The sequence below is a fragment of the Aedes albopictus genome, chromosome 3 (assembly GCF_035046485.1).
Source record: "Aedes albopictus strain Foshan chromosome 3, AalbF5, whole genome shotgun sequence".
NCBI classification, from domain to species: domain Eukaryota; kingdom Metazoa; phylum Arthropoda; class Insecta; order Diptera; family Culicidae; genus Aedes; species Aedes albopictus.
In genome coordinates this window covers 163,010,143-163,026,957 of record NC_085138.1, presented here as the reverse complement: position 1 = coordinate 163,026,957, position 16,815 = coordinate 163,010,143, and the positions used below count along the sequence as shown (strand labels likewise).

Genomic DNA, 16,815 nt, shown 5'->3' with positions numbered 1-16,815 from the left:
AGAATCGATCACACTCAGCACCTTGGGACCTTCTGGCATTCTTGAATAATTTATTATTAGATTTTCCTAGTGAACTTGCACTTTACGTGACTTTACTGAGTGTAATTTCATATCTTCTTCATGCGTATTGACAAGCGAAAAGCAACTTCGCTCAAGCACACTCATGAACCAAAACCTATTGATTTTCTCATTACTTTTAATGTTCTTAATAACCGGCTGACACATATCCTTAACTTCGCAATCGGGTTCTTCTTTTTCTAGGGCGTCCTGAGCAGCCAGAAGTTCATCGAAAAGTCCGGCGAGTACAACTTCATACGTCCATGGCTGGGGGAGGGATTGCTGACGAGTAGCTACCGCAAATGGCACTCCCACCGGAAGATCATCACGCCCACGTTCCATTTCAAAATTTTGGAACAGTTTGTGGAGATATTTGACAGCCAGAGTAATATCCTGGTGGAAAAGTTGAAACCATTCGTGGAAAGTGGAGAGACGTTCGATGTATTCCCACTGGTAACGCTGTGTGCCTTGGATGTGATCTGTGGTAAGTGTGGTTTTGTGGAGATCATTTGAAAGGTTGACTAAATTTGGGAACATTCCAGAGTCTGCTATGGGAACAAAGGTGAATGCACAGAATCACTCCGACTCGGAGTATGTTCAAGCCGTGAAAGAGTAAGTTTCACCTGATATTTTAAAAACTTCCAAATTCTATATTGACGTTCTTCAATTTGTCCAGGATCACAACGATCATCCACATCCGAACGTACGACGTCCTCGCTCGTTATGATTTCCTGTTCAATCTCTCATCCTACCGAAAAAGACAAGACAAAGTCCTCGAAGTCTTGCACGGTTACACCAACAGTGTGATCCAGTCCCGGAGACGAGAGTTGAGTGATTCCAATGGAGTCATAACCGGGGACAGCGCTAGCTCTGAGTTGGGAATTCGTCGAAAGGTTGCCTTCCTGGACATGTTGCTGCAAGCTACGGTCGATGGACGTCCCCTGACAGATGTGGAAATTCGCGAGGAGGTCGACACGTTCATGTTCGAAGGCCACGATACGACTACGTCTGCTATCAGTTTCCTACTGTACCGATTGGCTAAACATCCAGAAGTCCAAAAGAAGGTATACGAGGAAATAAAGGCTGTGATAGGCGAGGATTTGACCGGCCCTGTAACTCTCTCCATGTTGAACGAACTCCACTACCTGGAGTTGGTGATCAAAGAAACTCTACGGCTGTACCCTTCAGTACCTTTCTTCGGAAGAAAGGTTTTGGAGAACAGCGAAATCGGTAATGTCAATTCGAACAAATGTCCTTAACAACCTGTTTTAAACTTCTCATAAATTCGCAGAAGGAACCACCTTCCCGGCGGGATCCAACCTGATTCTGATGCCGATGTTTATGGGCCGTGATCCGGATTACTTTGACGATCCGCTGGAGTTCCGACCGGAACGATTCGAGGCGGAAACTTCCGCAGAGAAAGTCAACCCCTACCGGTACATTCCGTTCAGTGCGGGACCGAGGAACTGCATCGGGCAGAAGTTTGCCATGGCAGAGCTGAAAAGTGTTGCCAGCAAGGTGTTGAGGCACTTTGAAGTGTTGCCGCCGGTGGGTGGGCAGGAGGAATCGTTCATTGGGGAGATGATTTTGCGGCCAACGTATGGGATTTTGTTGCGGTTGAAGAAAAGGAATTAGGATTGCATATGATTGATTATTTTTTTACCAAGAGTATACATGATGTGATGTGATGTGATGTGATAATTGAAATTTATTTGGGAAATTATTTTGTTAAGTTTTAAACCACGTAATAAATATATTAGTATATGTTGAAAATAAATTTAGCTGGTATTTATTATTTTCGTTTATTTAGCTCAACATCAAATTCATGATAACACTGAATCAACCATTTGCCACCATAACACTCGATTTGCAGCTGCAGCTCTCCAACGTCGGTCATGCCCAACGCTCGCCAGATCACGCTCCACCTGGTCCGTCCATCGTGCTCTCTGCGCTCCACGCCTTCTTGTACCAACCGGATAGTAAGCAAACACCAACTTTGCAGGGTTGCTGTTCGGAGTTCTTGCAACATGCCCTAACCACCGTATCCGTCCAGTTTTAGCCACTTTCAGGATGTTGGGTTCGCCGTAGAGTACAGCGAGCTCGAGATTCTTCCTTCACCGCCACACAACGTTCTCCTGCACGCCACATAAGATCTTCCTTAGCACGCAACGCTCGGATACTCTGAGCAGGTCCTCCTTGAGCATCGTCCATGTCTCGTGGCCGTAGAGAACCACCGATCTCATTAGCGTCTTGTACATCGTTCATTTGGTGCGGGGTGAATCTTTTTCGACCGCAGATTCTTGTGGACCCGACTACCACTGATGATGCGCCTTCGTATTCCACGAAAGTATCCCCGTCCATCGTACAATGTTGCCAAGGCTTGCCTTGTTTCGCTCAGTCCCTCCTTCTGTACTTTGTTTTAGACGCATTCATCACCAGTCCGACCTCTGCTGCTTCACGTTTCAGGCGGGTGTACTGTATGCACCGTTCAAAATGTTCTAGCAATAACATCCATGCCATCCGCTAAACAAACAAATTGACCGGATTTCGTGAGGATCGTACCCTGGCTGTGGGACCCGGCTAGTCACATGACACCTTCCGGGACCATGTTGAATAGTAGGAAGGAAAGGCCATCACCTTGCCGCTGTCTCCGTCGGGATTCGAATGAACTGTTTTGCACACCGTCCATCGTTGCTTTTATCAGTCTGGCTTACCAGGAAAGTAATTTTGGTCCATGATTCTCCATAGCTCTGCGTGGTTGATACTGCCGTATGTCGCTTTGAAGTCGATGAACAGGTGATGCGTTGGGACCTGGTATTCACGGCATTTCTGGAGGATTTACCGTACGGTGAAGATCTGGTCCGTTGTCGACCGGCCGTCGATGAAACCGGCCAGATTACTTCCCACGAACTCATTCGTTTTAGGTGGAAGACGTCGGAAGTTGATCTGGGATAGCATTTTGTAGGCAGCATTCAAAATAGTGATCGCTCTTAAGTTTTTACTTTCCAAATGGTCACCTTTCTTGTGAATGGGGTAGATTACCCCTTACTTCCACTCCTCCGGTAGCTGTTTGGTTACCCAGATCCTGACTATCAGCCGGCGCAGACAGGTGGCCAACTTCTATGGGCCCATCTTGATGAGTTCAGCTGCTTTGTGGATTTTGAGCTGATGAATGTTATCCTTAACTTCCCTCAGGGTGGGAGTTAGTTCATTTCCGTCCTCCGCTGCTCTGCCATCGTTGTTTCCTCCGTTACCGTGGTCCTCCGTGCCTACGTTCTCCACGCCATTCAGGTGCTGATCGAAGTGCTGCTTCCACCTTTCGATCACTTCACGTCCGTCTTTTAAGAGGCCTCCGTCTTTATCCCTGCACATTTCGGCTCGCGGCACAAAGCCGTTGCGGGATGCGTTGAGCTTCAGGTAGAACTTCCGTGTTTCTTGGGAGCGGCACAGCAGTTCCATTTATTCGTATTCCGCTTCTTTCGGGTCTGCTGTTTCCGCTTCTGTTTGTAACGTTCCACGTTCTGTCGGGTCCATTGCTGCAGCATTACCGCCCGCGCTGCATTCTTCTCCTAAAAAAACCGTTCTGCTCTCTTCGTCGGACCATTCATTCCGTCGATTCCGTTCCACGTTCCTGATGGTGTTCTCGGCTGCGTCATTGATGGCTGCTTTCACTGAACTCCAGCAGTCCTCTAGAGGGGCCTCATCGAGCTCGCCTTCATCTGGCAACGCGGCCTCGAGAATCTGCGCGTATACTGTGTAGTCGGCATCCGGTTGTTTTAGTCGTTCTAGGTTGTATCGTGGCGGTCTCCGATACCGAACATTGTTAACCCTAAAAGGGATACCTTCATGGCCTCAGTTTCGTCACCTCGCTGAGTGTGTTCCATCAAAGACGAGCTCTGAAAGGCGCCTGGGGTCCAATGGACCCCAGGTATCCCTTTTAGGGTTAATGACGGTGAGTTTTGGGCGCTGTTTGACCATCACCAGATAGTGGTCGGAGTCGATGGCTGCGCCACCGTAAGTCCTGACGTCGATAATGTCGGTGAAGTGCCATCCGGATTGACGATTTGCGGTTCCGCCTGCTGTGATGATCTCCAAGGGTAACGATAAGGGAGGCTGTGCTGGAAGTAGCTGCTACGTATGGCCATGGTCTTAAAGGTGGCTGAATCAATGAGTCGTAGGCCGTTTTCGTTCGTCTGCTGGTGGGCGCTAAACTTTCTAATCGTCGGTCTGAATTCATCCTCTTGACCCACCTGAGCATTCAAATCTCCTATGATGATCTTGACGTCGTGGCTTGGGCAGCGGTCGTACTCGCGTTAGAGCTGCGCGTAAAATGCGTCCTTGTCATCATCAGTGCTTCCGGAGTGTGGGCTGTGCACGTTTATTATGCTAATGTTGAAGAATCGGCCCTTGATCCTCAACCTGCACATTCTTTCGTCGATCGGTCACCAACCGATCACGCGCCTCTGCATGTCGCCCATCACTATAAAAGCTGTTCCCAGCTCACGTGTGTTGCCGCAACTCTGGTAGATAGTATGATTACCTCTAAACGTTCGCACAATGGATCCTGTCCAACACACCTCCTGCAGCGCTACGATTCCGAACCCGCGGTCCTTCAGTATATCGGCGAGTATGCGGGTGCTCCCGATGAAGTTGAGAGATCTGCAGTTCCACGTACCGAGCTTCCAATCGCAAATCCCTTTTCGTCGCTGTGGTCATCGCCATTGGTACCGGTTCGCATTCTTCTCTTGTTGATTTACCGGTGCTAGTCTTTTTATGGCTGGCTTGCAGGGTATGACACTAACCCACTATCCAAGGGAACTGGGCTTACCTTCCCGGAAGCTACGGGTTCTGCATTGGCATTTCCTCCAACTACAGTGCCAAATATAGGGAAGTGGAACCATCTCGGCAGGGGTCCTATTTTGGGCACTTTTCTGCTATAACTCAGCCAATTCTGTACCAAGTGACACAATTTTTGGAACACGATGAGATACGTACAGTAACTTGCAGTGGCTCTGCCAACGGAAGAGCAGCTTGGCGCTGCTACACTTGAAGATGGCTGGAGGGACATCCGATCCGCCATAGGTAGTACCTCGGCTACAGCACTAGGCTTCGCGACTCCGAATCACAGAAACGACTGGTACGACGGCGAATGTGAACAGTTGAAAAACGAGAAGAATGCAAGCATGGGCCGTACGAGAGCGAATGAGGCACGCTATAGACAGGCGCGGAACAGGTAAAACTCAGTATTCCGGCGCCAGCAGGCAGAACGAGATCGCGAAGCGATGGAAGAGCTGTGCCGCGCTAAGGACACACGAAAGTTCTACGAGAAGCTGAACCGATCGCGCAGAGGCTTTGTGCGACAAGCCGACATGTGCCGAGATAATCACGGGAATATTCTCACGAGCGAGAGTGAGGTGGCGGCAGCATTACGATGAACACCTCAATGGCGACGTTGCAAGTACCGAAGGTGGCGTGATAACAGATCTAGGAGTATGTGCACAGGACGAAAGACTTCCAGCCCCTGACCTCCAAGAGATTGAAGAGGAGATTGGCCAGTTGAAAAAGAAACAAAGCCGCTGGGGCAGATCAACTACCAAGCATGCTTCTAAAATACGGTGGAGAAGCACTGGTGAGAGCACTACACTGGGTCATTACCAAGATTTGGGAGGAGGAAGTATTATCGGAGGAATGGATGGAAGGTATCGTGTGTCCATCTACAAAAAGGGTGACAAGTTGGATTGCGGGAGCTATCGCGCGATCACACTACTGAGCGCTGCCTACAAGGTACTCTCCCAAATTTTATGCCGCCGTCTATCACCGATTGCAAGAGAGTTCGTGGGGCAATATCAGGCTGGATTCATGGGTGAACGCGCTACAACGGACCAGATGTTCGCCATCCGCCAGGTGTTGCAGAAATGCCGCGAATACAACGTGCCCACACATCACTTGTTCATCGATTTCGAATCGGCGTATGATAGGGTAGTGGAGGTATTTTGGACCGGGCAGGTATTTTGGACCACCTAGGAAGTTTTATGATATTTATCACATAATCTCTACTAAATCTTAGTACATTTTTATTGGAACACGAAAAGTATTCAACTATGTGATGACCTTTATTTTGGATGTCAGTTAAATATGCTGTTTAGTATCAAAAATAGAGAAAATGTTTTCACTTCCAATGAAACGCACGGAAAAGCACTAAAAACAAAAGAGGTGACAAATTTGTAGTCGGCTTCGAAGAGGCCTTAAATTTTACAAATAAATATTTATTTCATGTGAATGTAGTTAAGGCCTTGTAAGAACTCAAACTAAACTGTTCTTGACCTCGGTGGAGCGATAATATTCACTAAAATGGTGGTTTGAGGTATGGCCAAAATATGTTCAACATAATCAGACGTGGATATATTTTGGACCACCTGTCAGATCCATCTCTCCAGTTCCTTCTAAAGGGAGAAAACATTCATGCCAATGTAATGTACCTTCTCTGAGAACAGATTAATAGAATAAGTTGAGACCTCCCGTGATCTGGGTTGGTATACGTTTATTTTACAATGAGATTGTTGTGGGTTCGATTTGTTCCAACAACTTTTCGCCAAGTTAAAAATTTCAATTCGATTTGTGTCCTAAAAACTAACAACGATGAAATTTTCAGGTGTTCAGTCATCCAGTTTACAAAAGTTGTCCTTCTCGGCAATTAGTTTATGACTGAGACAATGTGTTATCTAATGTATGTTTGACAAATTACATATCATTCAAATTATTTTTGATGGCCTTTCCACTCATTACAATATGTGTGGATCGCCCTTATATTTAGCAAAATCACTAGACTTTCACTCTTCCTATGAAGCGTTACGTAATTTATGCATGGTGACTGACGTCACCAACTATTGGTAACTATTGGTTAATAAATACACGTTTTGCGTAACATTTTTTTTTTATGAAACATCATACTACAATGCGTAAAAACTGGCAATTGCAGCAAAATTTCATGTTTTACCGTTACGTAATTTTTAAACGTTCCCTGCTTCAAAAAATGAATAGAAAAGATGTAAACTTCACGTAGTTTTAACTATGTTTAAATTTTTGCTGAGGTGGCTTTCATTTCATCAATTAATTGAAGTTAAATTTGGTGGGCCAAAATATGTGCACTTGGTGGTCCAAAATAAAGTCAGGTGGTCCAAAATAGAAGCCCGAGATCCTTCAGGAGTTTTGATTTTTCTTGTATTTACTACAACAATTTTAAGTTCTGTTTGGCCTTTTTCGACAGAAAACCTGTTGCTCTAAGTAATGCCTTCTGAAATTATCCATATTTTGAAGTGGGAACCTTCTTTTTTCGCTCTATTGTTCATTCACTTCCTAAAGGGGTCCAAAATACCTCCCTTACCCTACAATCGATCGAGAACAGCTATGGCAGATTATGCACGAATACGGATTCCCGGATAAACTGATACGATTGATCAAGGCGACGATGGATCGAGTGATGTGCGTAGTTCGAGTTTCAGGGACACTCTCGAGTCCCTTCGAATCTCGCAGAGGGTTACGGCAAGGTGATGGTCTTTCGTGCTTGCTGTTCAACATTGCGTTAGAGGGTGTAATAAGGAGAGCGGGGATAAACATGAGTGGGACGATTTTCGCGAAGTCCGTTCAGCCGCTTGGTTTCGCCGATGATATTGATATTATTGCTCGTAAATTTGAGACGATGGCGGAAACGTACATCCGACTAAAGAGTGAAGCCAGGTGAATCGGATTAGTCATTAATGTGTCGAAGACAAAGTACATGATGGCAAAGGGCTCCAGGGGGGAATCATCGCGCCCGCCACCACGAATTTATATCGACGGTGATGAAATCGAGGCGGTTGAAGAATTCGTGTACTTGGGCTCACTGATGACCGCCGACAACGACACCAGCAGAGAAATTAAAAAAAAAAGACACGGACGAATAAAGTTCGCCGTAACACGAAGTTGACTATCTACAAAACGCTGATTAGACCGGTCGTCCTCTATGGGCACGAAACATGGACCCTACGTGCAGAGGACCAACGCGCCCTTGGAGTTTTCGAACGGAAGGTGTTGCGTACCATCTACGGCGGAGTGCAGATGGAAAACGGGACTTGGAGAAGGCGAATGAACCACGAGCTGCATCAGCTGCTGAGAGAACCAACCATCGACCACACCGCGAAAATCGGGATGCTACGTTGGACGGGTCACGTTATCAGGATGCCGGATAGCAACCCGACTAAAATGGTTTTCATGAGCCATTCGACCGTTACAAGAAGACGTGGTTCGCAGCGAGCTAGGTGGGTCGACCAAGTAGAGGATGATCTGCAGACCCTACGCAGAGTGCGGAACCGGAGACAAACAGCCATGGACCGAGTGGAATGGAGACGGCTTATATGTACAGCAGAGGCCACTCCGGCCTTAGCCTGATTGGTAAGGTAAGGTAAGTGTAAAAAATTCATCAAAATCGGTTAAGTGTTGGCGGAGATATCGTCGAAATAAGAGACTTTGAGAATCTTGGGCCAAACAAACACTTTGAAAAATATCACATTTTTTACCTACTGTAGAGCCAAAAATACTGAACCGATTTCAATTAAAATTTTTCTGTACAAAAAGTATGTAAGGACTGTTCATTAAAGAAAGTGGACATCTGTTCACCAATAGTTTAAAGTTAAAACTAAACAATAAAAATGTGAATTATTGCTCAGCGTGTAAGAACATTGTCCACTTTGGCAACACACTCAAAGAAAACGGAAAAAAGTGAGAAATTTATAGCGATGGGTCGGATAAGCTTAGCGACTAGCTTTTAATTCTGCACAAATGGTATTCCCAAAAGTTGGCGTTTCGAGAATTGGCATACTAGTACACTTCCAGGACCGCAATTTTTCAACGCTGAGCAGAAGAGAGATGTGCCGCATGATGTAGGGTATATCAGAACTGAAAAAAATGGGAAAAAGTTTTTGGTGTGGCAAGCCAAAGGCTCAAAGAGTTCTTCATATTTCACAACGGGAAAAATCAACGGTGAAAATAACAGAGAGGAATGCATCAAAAAACGACTTCTACCCATCAGCCGAAAACATACGGATCCTTCATTGTTTTGGCCGCTTATTACGCTTCTTCTACACTAGAGATGCTCAAGAAGGAAAAAGTCGATTTCGTCGAAAAATGGCAAAATCCATCAAACTTCCCTTAACTGCGTCCTGTGGAAAGATACTGGACAATAATTAAGCGGCATCTCAAGAAAGATGGAAGAGAAGTAAGCTCTGTTGATTGCTTCAAGAAAATTTGATCTGCGGCACAACGAAAGGTTACGGAGAAAGTTGTGCAGAATCTAATGGGAGGTATCAAGAGGAAAGTCCGAGCGTTCTTCAGAAATGCGAAGTAAATGTTCAAACTCACGTGAATTCGGCCACATGTATGTTGATTGTCGTTTATAAAAAATAAACTTATGAATTTGTTCGAAAATAAATATTCTCTATTGAAAAAAAAAGGTGTCCACTTTCTTTACTGAACAGTCCTTATGTAGATGTATTGTGTCAAAATTTTGTCCAATTTGATTTGACCTTTGAAAAGTTATAGCCATATATGTAGCACTATGTCACAATAAGCAGATGTGGTTTTTGGTATAGTGACATTCAAACTGCTCTAACTTTTAAAATTTTCAATCAAAATGGATGAAATTTTAACTGAGAAAAGATTAACACAACGATTTTACACTGTCAAAGTTTAAAAAAAAATCGGGACGGTGTTGCCAATACTACAGTCAAAATAATGCACACTGATTTTAAAATGTTAAAATGATGAAATTTTTAGGACAATAACGACACATAACATGTTATTCCTGGTTAAAAAATCAGCTATTTTTGTGAACGCAATCAAAAGTTATACATAATTTTGAGTGTCTCATTTTGTCGAGTCCAGTCTTGACATCCTGAAATTGATGTAGAATTTTCTCTTGTAATTTATGGAAAGATTTCTTCAGGTACTCTTATAAAGATTATTTGGGGATTGCTATAGAAATTTCTTTAGAGGATTTTCTTGAAATTGCTGGATTCCATCAAAGATTTCTCCAAGAATTTCTTTAGGGGAATTGTTCAGGAATTTCTCCAGAAAGTCTTTCAGGGATGTTTCCAGGAACTCTTTGAGGGATTTTTCTACTTAGGGATTTCTCCAGAAATTAGTTCAAATTATTCAGGATTTTTCGAGATTTTCCTAGATTATACATGAACTTATGAAGGGAATTCTACAGGGAATAATCCAGCAAGCTCTTCCAGTGTTTCTTTAAAGGTTTATTCACGAAGGGCATCCATAAATTACGTCACACTATGAGGGAAGAGGAGAGGAGAACGTTCTACAATTTGTGTCAAGCAATGCGCAATAGAAACCAATAGATATGAAGCACAAATAAATAGAATTGATGGGTAACTTGCAACACTTTTCGACTTTGAAGCAATATCATTAAAAATCTAAACATTTCAAACATCCTGTAAAGCATCGTGTACACTAATTAGCACGAGTAGAATACTATGCAGAACTTCATGTACCAAAATACGTGGCCACCTAAACAGAGGTGTGAAATATATGCTCATTGCAAGTTACCCAATCTGTGGGGTAACTTGCAACACATGACATGAAGCTAAGTTAGCTAGCTACCATTAAACTGCACTAACATTCTATATTTTTGGTTATATTATAAGTTCTTGATGTAAAACATGAAAAATGCTTTGAAAAGATGTACACTAACTATTTGAAATGTGATTTTTCATTAAAGTGTTGGTAGTTATTATAAGCGAGAGTATATCGTTTCACAGCAGGCCTTACGTCCCTCAAATATAAAATATTTATGGATCTCATGGCTCAGTACAAGTAACAAAATGTCAACAATGCTTAATGTAACTTGTTGGAAAGGTAAAGTGAATCATCTTTAGGTAATGCTCAGTATGAAGTGGAGTTTGGCTACTTCAGCAAAAATAACATGATTTAAACATCCATTCAACTATTTACAAAGTTTAAAGTCATCAATTTGGGCATTCTATTGAAATGATTTACTCCAACTAGGTTCAGAATAGATTTTGGTGATTGTTTTAGAACGTTCATAAACTGAATTAAACTTTCATCAAGGCGAAACATGAATGAAGTTGCAAAATACGGAAGTCTTTAACAATGTTCAAAAGTCACGTGCAAAAAAAAAAATGATAAAATTGAGTTGACATTTGAAAATGAACGCGTCACGTAATTAATGAATGATTCATTTCGAATATTTCTGTCCGAAATATCGTGAAATTAAAATAAATTGTTGAAAGTTTTATTAATTTCAACTGTTGCAAGTTACCCCATGGTGGTTGTCGAATATGATTATGATTTTTCACATTATTTAGTCGATAAGTTTATCGAACTTTAATCGTTTAGCTTACTAGTTTAACGAACTTATTTACCAAAGGAGAGAGGTAAAGCACGATTTTTATACTTGTTTTTATGACATAAATTGAGAAAACCGTTTTAACAGTGTAGCTGAAATATAAACAAAGAAACAAAACTGTTTTTTTCACTAAAACTATCTTTGGTACACATAATTTTGTAAAACGAAATGGTGGAGCATACTAGCTTTTATTATTATGAAAAAATAGTTCATATTTAACCTTCCGTAACTCGCGCGGTTGACTACCTGCGTCAGCACCACGCTAATGCTGAGTACAAAAAGCGAGATTTTTTCAACGTGTTGTACAAAATACAACAGCGCGATCGTTCGAGGGTTAATGTATGTCATCGTGTTGCAATTTACACCGCTGTTGCAAGTAACCCCGTTTGACGGTATCTTTGCTCGAAGTGGATGGATTCGAATTTGTAGCTCGTAGTTGCTATTTCGTGATTGACCAGAGCAATCGAAATTGCACAAATAACCAATGAATAGGGCTTGAGACTAGCTTATCATTCACAATCTGCATAGTTCAAGAACTTCCAGTTTTAGTAATGTCAAAAACAGCGCTGGCCACGTCCTTACGGTCATCGAGGATGGGAGGGAATGTTAATGAGACAAACGTTGTTATAGAGACCGAGAACCGCTGCATCTCCACGTTTGTCTCAGGAAGGAATTTTTGTTAGTAGGGTGGGGTACATTGTCAGTCTAGGAGTCACCTTATGGTTGATGATGTGCTCTGACAATGGGCCAATAAACACTATATTTCGTGTTTCACCGTTTTTCGCTCTCTCTTACATTTTAAAGAAAATCCTCATTCGACTATCGTCAAAAAATGGACTTATTTAACTCGTATTTGTGTGAAAACTTCCGTAGTATCGGCAATTTTTCAAAGGTTGGTCCTGCTCTTAACGATTGCGTTCCACTCAAGGCGGAGGGACATGTGAAGTTTAAAAGAAAAAAATGGGATATTCGGGTTATTTGGAGATATTAAAATTTTTATTGGGGTTCATTCAAATATTACGTAACGCAAAATATGACAATTTTAGACCCCCTCCCTCCCCCACGTAACAACTTTTGTATGGAAGATTTTGAAATTTTGTATGAAGCGTAACACAGTGCTAGACCCCCTCCCTCCCCTCATTGCGTTACGTAATATTTGAATGAACCCTTGCCATGTGGTGAGCCAAACCAGCTCCATTCGACACTACGGAAATTTTTACACAAACACGAGTTAAATAAATCAGGCCAAACATGTCTAAAGATCCTATCTGAGGCTTTCCACGAAGCAGCACGAAAAAAATCCATTTTTTTTTTAATTTTGCATTTTTGATTTGCATATAATTTTGCACAGCTGTTCTAATCAATATAAATAACCATTTTTTCATATTAGAACTTTTTATGGAGTCTCGACTGACTTTCAAATAGAGCCTATGAAAAAATGGAACACATGCAAATGAAAAATCATATCTCTGAAACTGCTTGTTTGATCGGAAAACTCTCTTCGGCAAAGTTGTAGATAAATAAATGGTGGCTCTCAGAAAAATACACATTGAAAAATTTATTTAGTTTTCCTTCTAAAAAAACTGAATTTTGTTACTAAAAATAAAATATCTCAAAAAGCTATTTTTTTACCTTCGTAATATTTTGTGAGAATAAAGTTCATTCTGTTAGCTACCATCTGTAGAAATTTCATAATGGTAAAAAAATGTACAAAAAAGTTAGGGCACTTTGCACATTTTCGGTTGTGTGTTTTTTAGAGTGTATGACGAATTCACGCAAACTCGCCGTAGGGGTTTGGCAAAACTGTCTCAGAATCCGATGGAATTTCTTAGGTTTAAAGACTATGTATTTTAAAGCAAGATTGCATACGTTGTTTTTTTATTTATCTAGACTAATATTTGAAAAGGGTTAAAGTATTTGACCGTTTTTTACTCAATATAACTTAAAAAATACATTACCTAAAAAAAGGTATGTATGGGTGACTTTTAGATAATCATGTGAACTTTCATAACATTGAAAAATGTCAATACGCTTTAAAAGTCATAAAAATGCAAATAGGAAAAATTATTTCAATTTGCAAAACATGCATTTTTGTAATTATTGAAAATTTTGCCATATATCGCAAGATGGGCACTTTTGAAGAAAAGCATTTCTGAGGTACCGTGATTTCGGGTGAAATTGATCGACGTGAGGGTCATTTTCATTTGTTAAAAATATTGCTTTAAACTTAAAACAATTTGTAGAAAATGACCATCATCCGGCTGAAGGATTATTGAATGATGAGTTACATGTTTTACAGTCAACTAGTCACATATTTCTGTATTAAATTCAATATTTTCCGTAATTGCGTGTTTGGCGAATCTCAAATACCCTTTCAAACTTTTGTTACCGTGGCTGTATCGCACATGTAATGAATATTCGAATGAATGCTTTTGGCTGCCAAGTATTTGCTAAACACGATTTCATCATCAAAAATTTCATAAATATTCAAATTTATACATAAAATTGCAATTTTCCGGAAGTAATCACTTTTTCAGTATGAAATGTGCATACTTTAAGGCGTTTTCATAAAATTTATTAAGTTTCAAACTTGAATAATTAAAAATCGAGAAAACTTGTTAAAGTTTTGCGTAGCATTTCGCACTCTGGGGTGGTTAATTCAGGTGGAAACAATATTTTTGGCACATGCAAAGGTATTTCATTTACTGATCAATTTCATCCCGAAAGCAAAATTATTGATATTTTATTTTAAATAATGTTTACCTATTGCAATAAAATGATTTGTAGTAAAAGTTTCAATCTCGTTGACTGATGAGAATCGTGGTCGTACTTGTTTTATTGCTTTGAGTTTGACTTTCTTTGGGTGATCGACTGTACGTTGAATGATATCTTTAATTGGCATTTCAGTCTAATTTGGTCAATCAAAAACAACTATATGTTTACTTAACCCGACGTTTCGGTCCTTCCTCCTCCTCTTCTTGGCGTAACGTCCTCACTGGGACAAAGCCTGCTTCTCAGCTTAGTGTTCTATGAGCACTTCCACAGTTTTTAACTGAGAGCTTCCTCTGCCAATGACCATTTTGCATGTGTATATCGTGTGGCAGGCACGAAGATACTCTATGCCCAAGGAAGTCAAGGAAATTTGCTTTACGAAAAGATCCTGGACCGACCGGAAATCGAACCCGTCACCCTCAGCATGGTCATGCTGAATACTCGTGCGTTTACCGCCTCGGCTATATGGGCCCTACTACGTTTCGGTCCTTATTGTACCTCTTTCAAAGATTCTGTAATGTTTGAGTTTGACCATATCGCTGCATTCGAAATCACGGTAGCATTAGTGGAAAATTTTTGACAGCTCCTCCCCTCTTAAAGTATATTCTCCCATACCTAATAGAAAACCCCTAGCAATATCATAAACTTCCCCTAAAATGCTACGTCTTTAATGGACGGTTCCTAACAACAAATACTTCATGTCATCATTTTGCGTGTTTTTCTTCGGTAGAAAAAAAAAAGTTTTTATCCAGGGCGTTTTTTACAGATATTTTCATATATTAAATTACACATAGCTCCATATGTTTGATTCACAAGTCTATCTAATGCAAAGTATTTATTGTATTCTAAAAAAAAGATTCTCCCATGAATAAGGAAACTTTTAAGTTGAAATTCGTCTTCTGGTTCTGAATTTCTGTGTAACAGATCTGGTGTTCTGGTTCAAAAGAGAATCCTAAATTATATTCTTTGTATTGGATAGATTTATAATTGAAACATATAAAGCTATGTTCAATATTAATATGTGAAAATCCACGTATAAAATACCCAAAAATTGGTTTGACTCAAAAAAAAAAAAACATTTTGTGTTGGGTTAGATTCAGATAATAGCAATTTAATTACTTTGATCCATTTTGAATTCTATTCTTAATGGTTGGTGTGGGGTTTGGTTCTCCGAAATAGGATTAATTTAATTTCGCAAATGGGCATGTATTCCAAATTGACTTCAATTTATTTTGTAACTTTTTTAAGCGTGATCGTTTTTTCAATATTTCAATTTTTTACTTGCAAGTTCATACAAATACTTTAAAGTCACACATAGGGAATCGCGCCACTTGAGCGGTGGCTTCTATATTCGTCTGTTTTCCACTATAACTCAGTCAAATTTGAACCAATTGACACAACTTTTGGAATGTGGTGAGATAGGTCGTATAGTATCTACACGTGTACAACATTTCAAGTCAATTAATTCAAAATTGACTGAATTATAGTGGAAAACAGACGAATATAGAAGCCACCGCCCAAGTGGCGCGATACCCTACCACACTTTTTTGTAGGTCATGTTATTTTTAAGTTACATTGGAATAAAAAATGGTAAAAAACTTAAGCCCTTTTCAAATATTAGTGTAGATAAACTTAACAAAAAAACCAACAAAGTATGCAACGTTGCTTTGAAGTACATAGTCTTCATACCTACACAATTCCATTGAAATCTGAGAGGGTGATGCCAACCCCAAAATCTAGTTTGCGGGAAATTCGTCATGCACTCTAAAAAAATACGCAACCAAAAATGTTCAAAGTGCCGTAACTTTTTTGTACATTTTTTTACCACTATAAAAATTTTACAGATGATAGCTAACAGAATGAACTTTATTCTCACAAAAAACACGAAGGTAAAAAAATAGCTTTTTGTGATATTTTATTTTTAGTAACAAAATTCAGTTTTTTCAGAAGAAAAACTAAATAAATTTTTCAATGCGTATTTTTCTGAGAGCCGCCATATATTATTCTACAACTTTGCTGAAGACACCTTTCCGATCGAACAAGCCGTTTGCGTGTTATAATTTTTTATTTGCTTGCGCTTCATTTTTTCATAGGCCCTATTTGAAAGTTAGTCGAGACAAAATATGAACTTTTGGTATGAAAAAATGGTTTCTCACATAAAAAGGAATAGTATACAAAAATATCAAGTAGATTAAAAAACATCGATTAAAATGGATTCGTGCTGGTCCGTGGAAAGCCTCATCTGCAGAAGAGAGGCTCTCTTTGGTTCCCCTTCTTCTTCTTCTTTATGGCTCGACGTTCTCACTGGAACTTGGCCTTCCTCTCTTCAACTTAGTTTTCTTTGTGCACTTCCGCAGTTATTAATTGAAGGAATTCCTTTGCCTGCCATTGCATGAATTCGTATATAGTGAGGCAAGGACAATGAAACACTATGCCCAAGGAGTCGAGAAAATTTTCTCGACCGGAACGGGAATCGAACCCGCCGTCTCCGGATTGGCGATATATAGCCTTAACCACTAGGCTAACTGATTCCCCTCTGTTTCGTTAACCTTCCGTAACTCGCGCGGTTG

General features: G+C 40.8%; 1 protein-coding gene across 3 annotated transcripts in view; it reads left to right on the top strand.

The window, feature by feature from the left end:
- Positions 1 to 16,815, top strand: part of LOC109422664 (cytochrome P450 4d1-like) — a 505,971-nt gene that overhangs the window by 41,589 nt on the left and 447,567 nt on the right. For 2 of the 3 annotated variants that reach the window (XM_029880538.2, XM_062858782.1), the window contains exons 3-6: positions 262 to 541; positions 600 to 669; positions 734 to 1,287; positions 1,349 to 1,829. The exons of the other annotated variant lie outside the window; for it this stretch is intronic. In XM_029880538.2, the coding sequence (XP_029736398.1) occupies positions 262 to 541; positions 600 to 669; positions 734 to 1,287; positions 1,349 to 1,692 (1,248 nt within the window). In that variant the 3' untranslated portion in view covers positions 1,693 to 1,829. Of the gene's footprint in view, positions 1 to 261; positions 542 to 599; positions 670 to 733; positions 1,288 to 1,348; positions 1,830 to 16,815 lie in introns of those variants that run through there. 3 annotated transcript variants of the gene reach the window in all.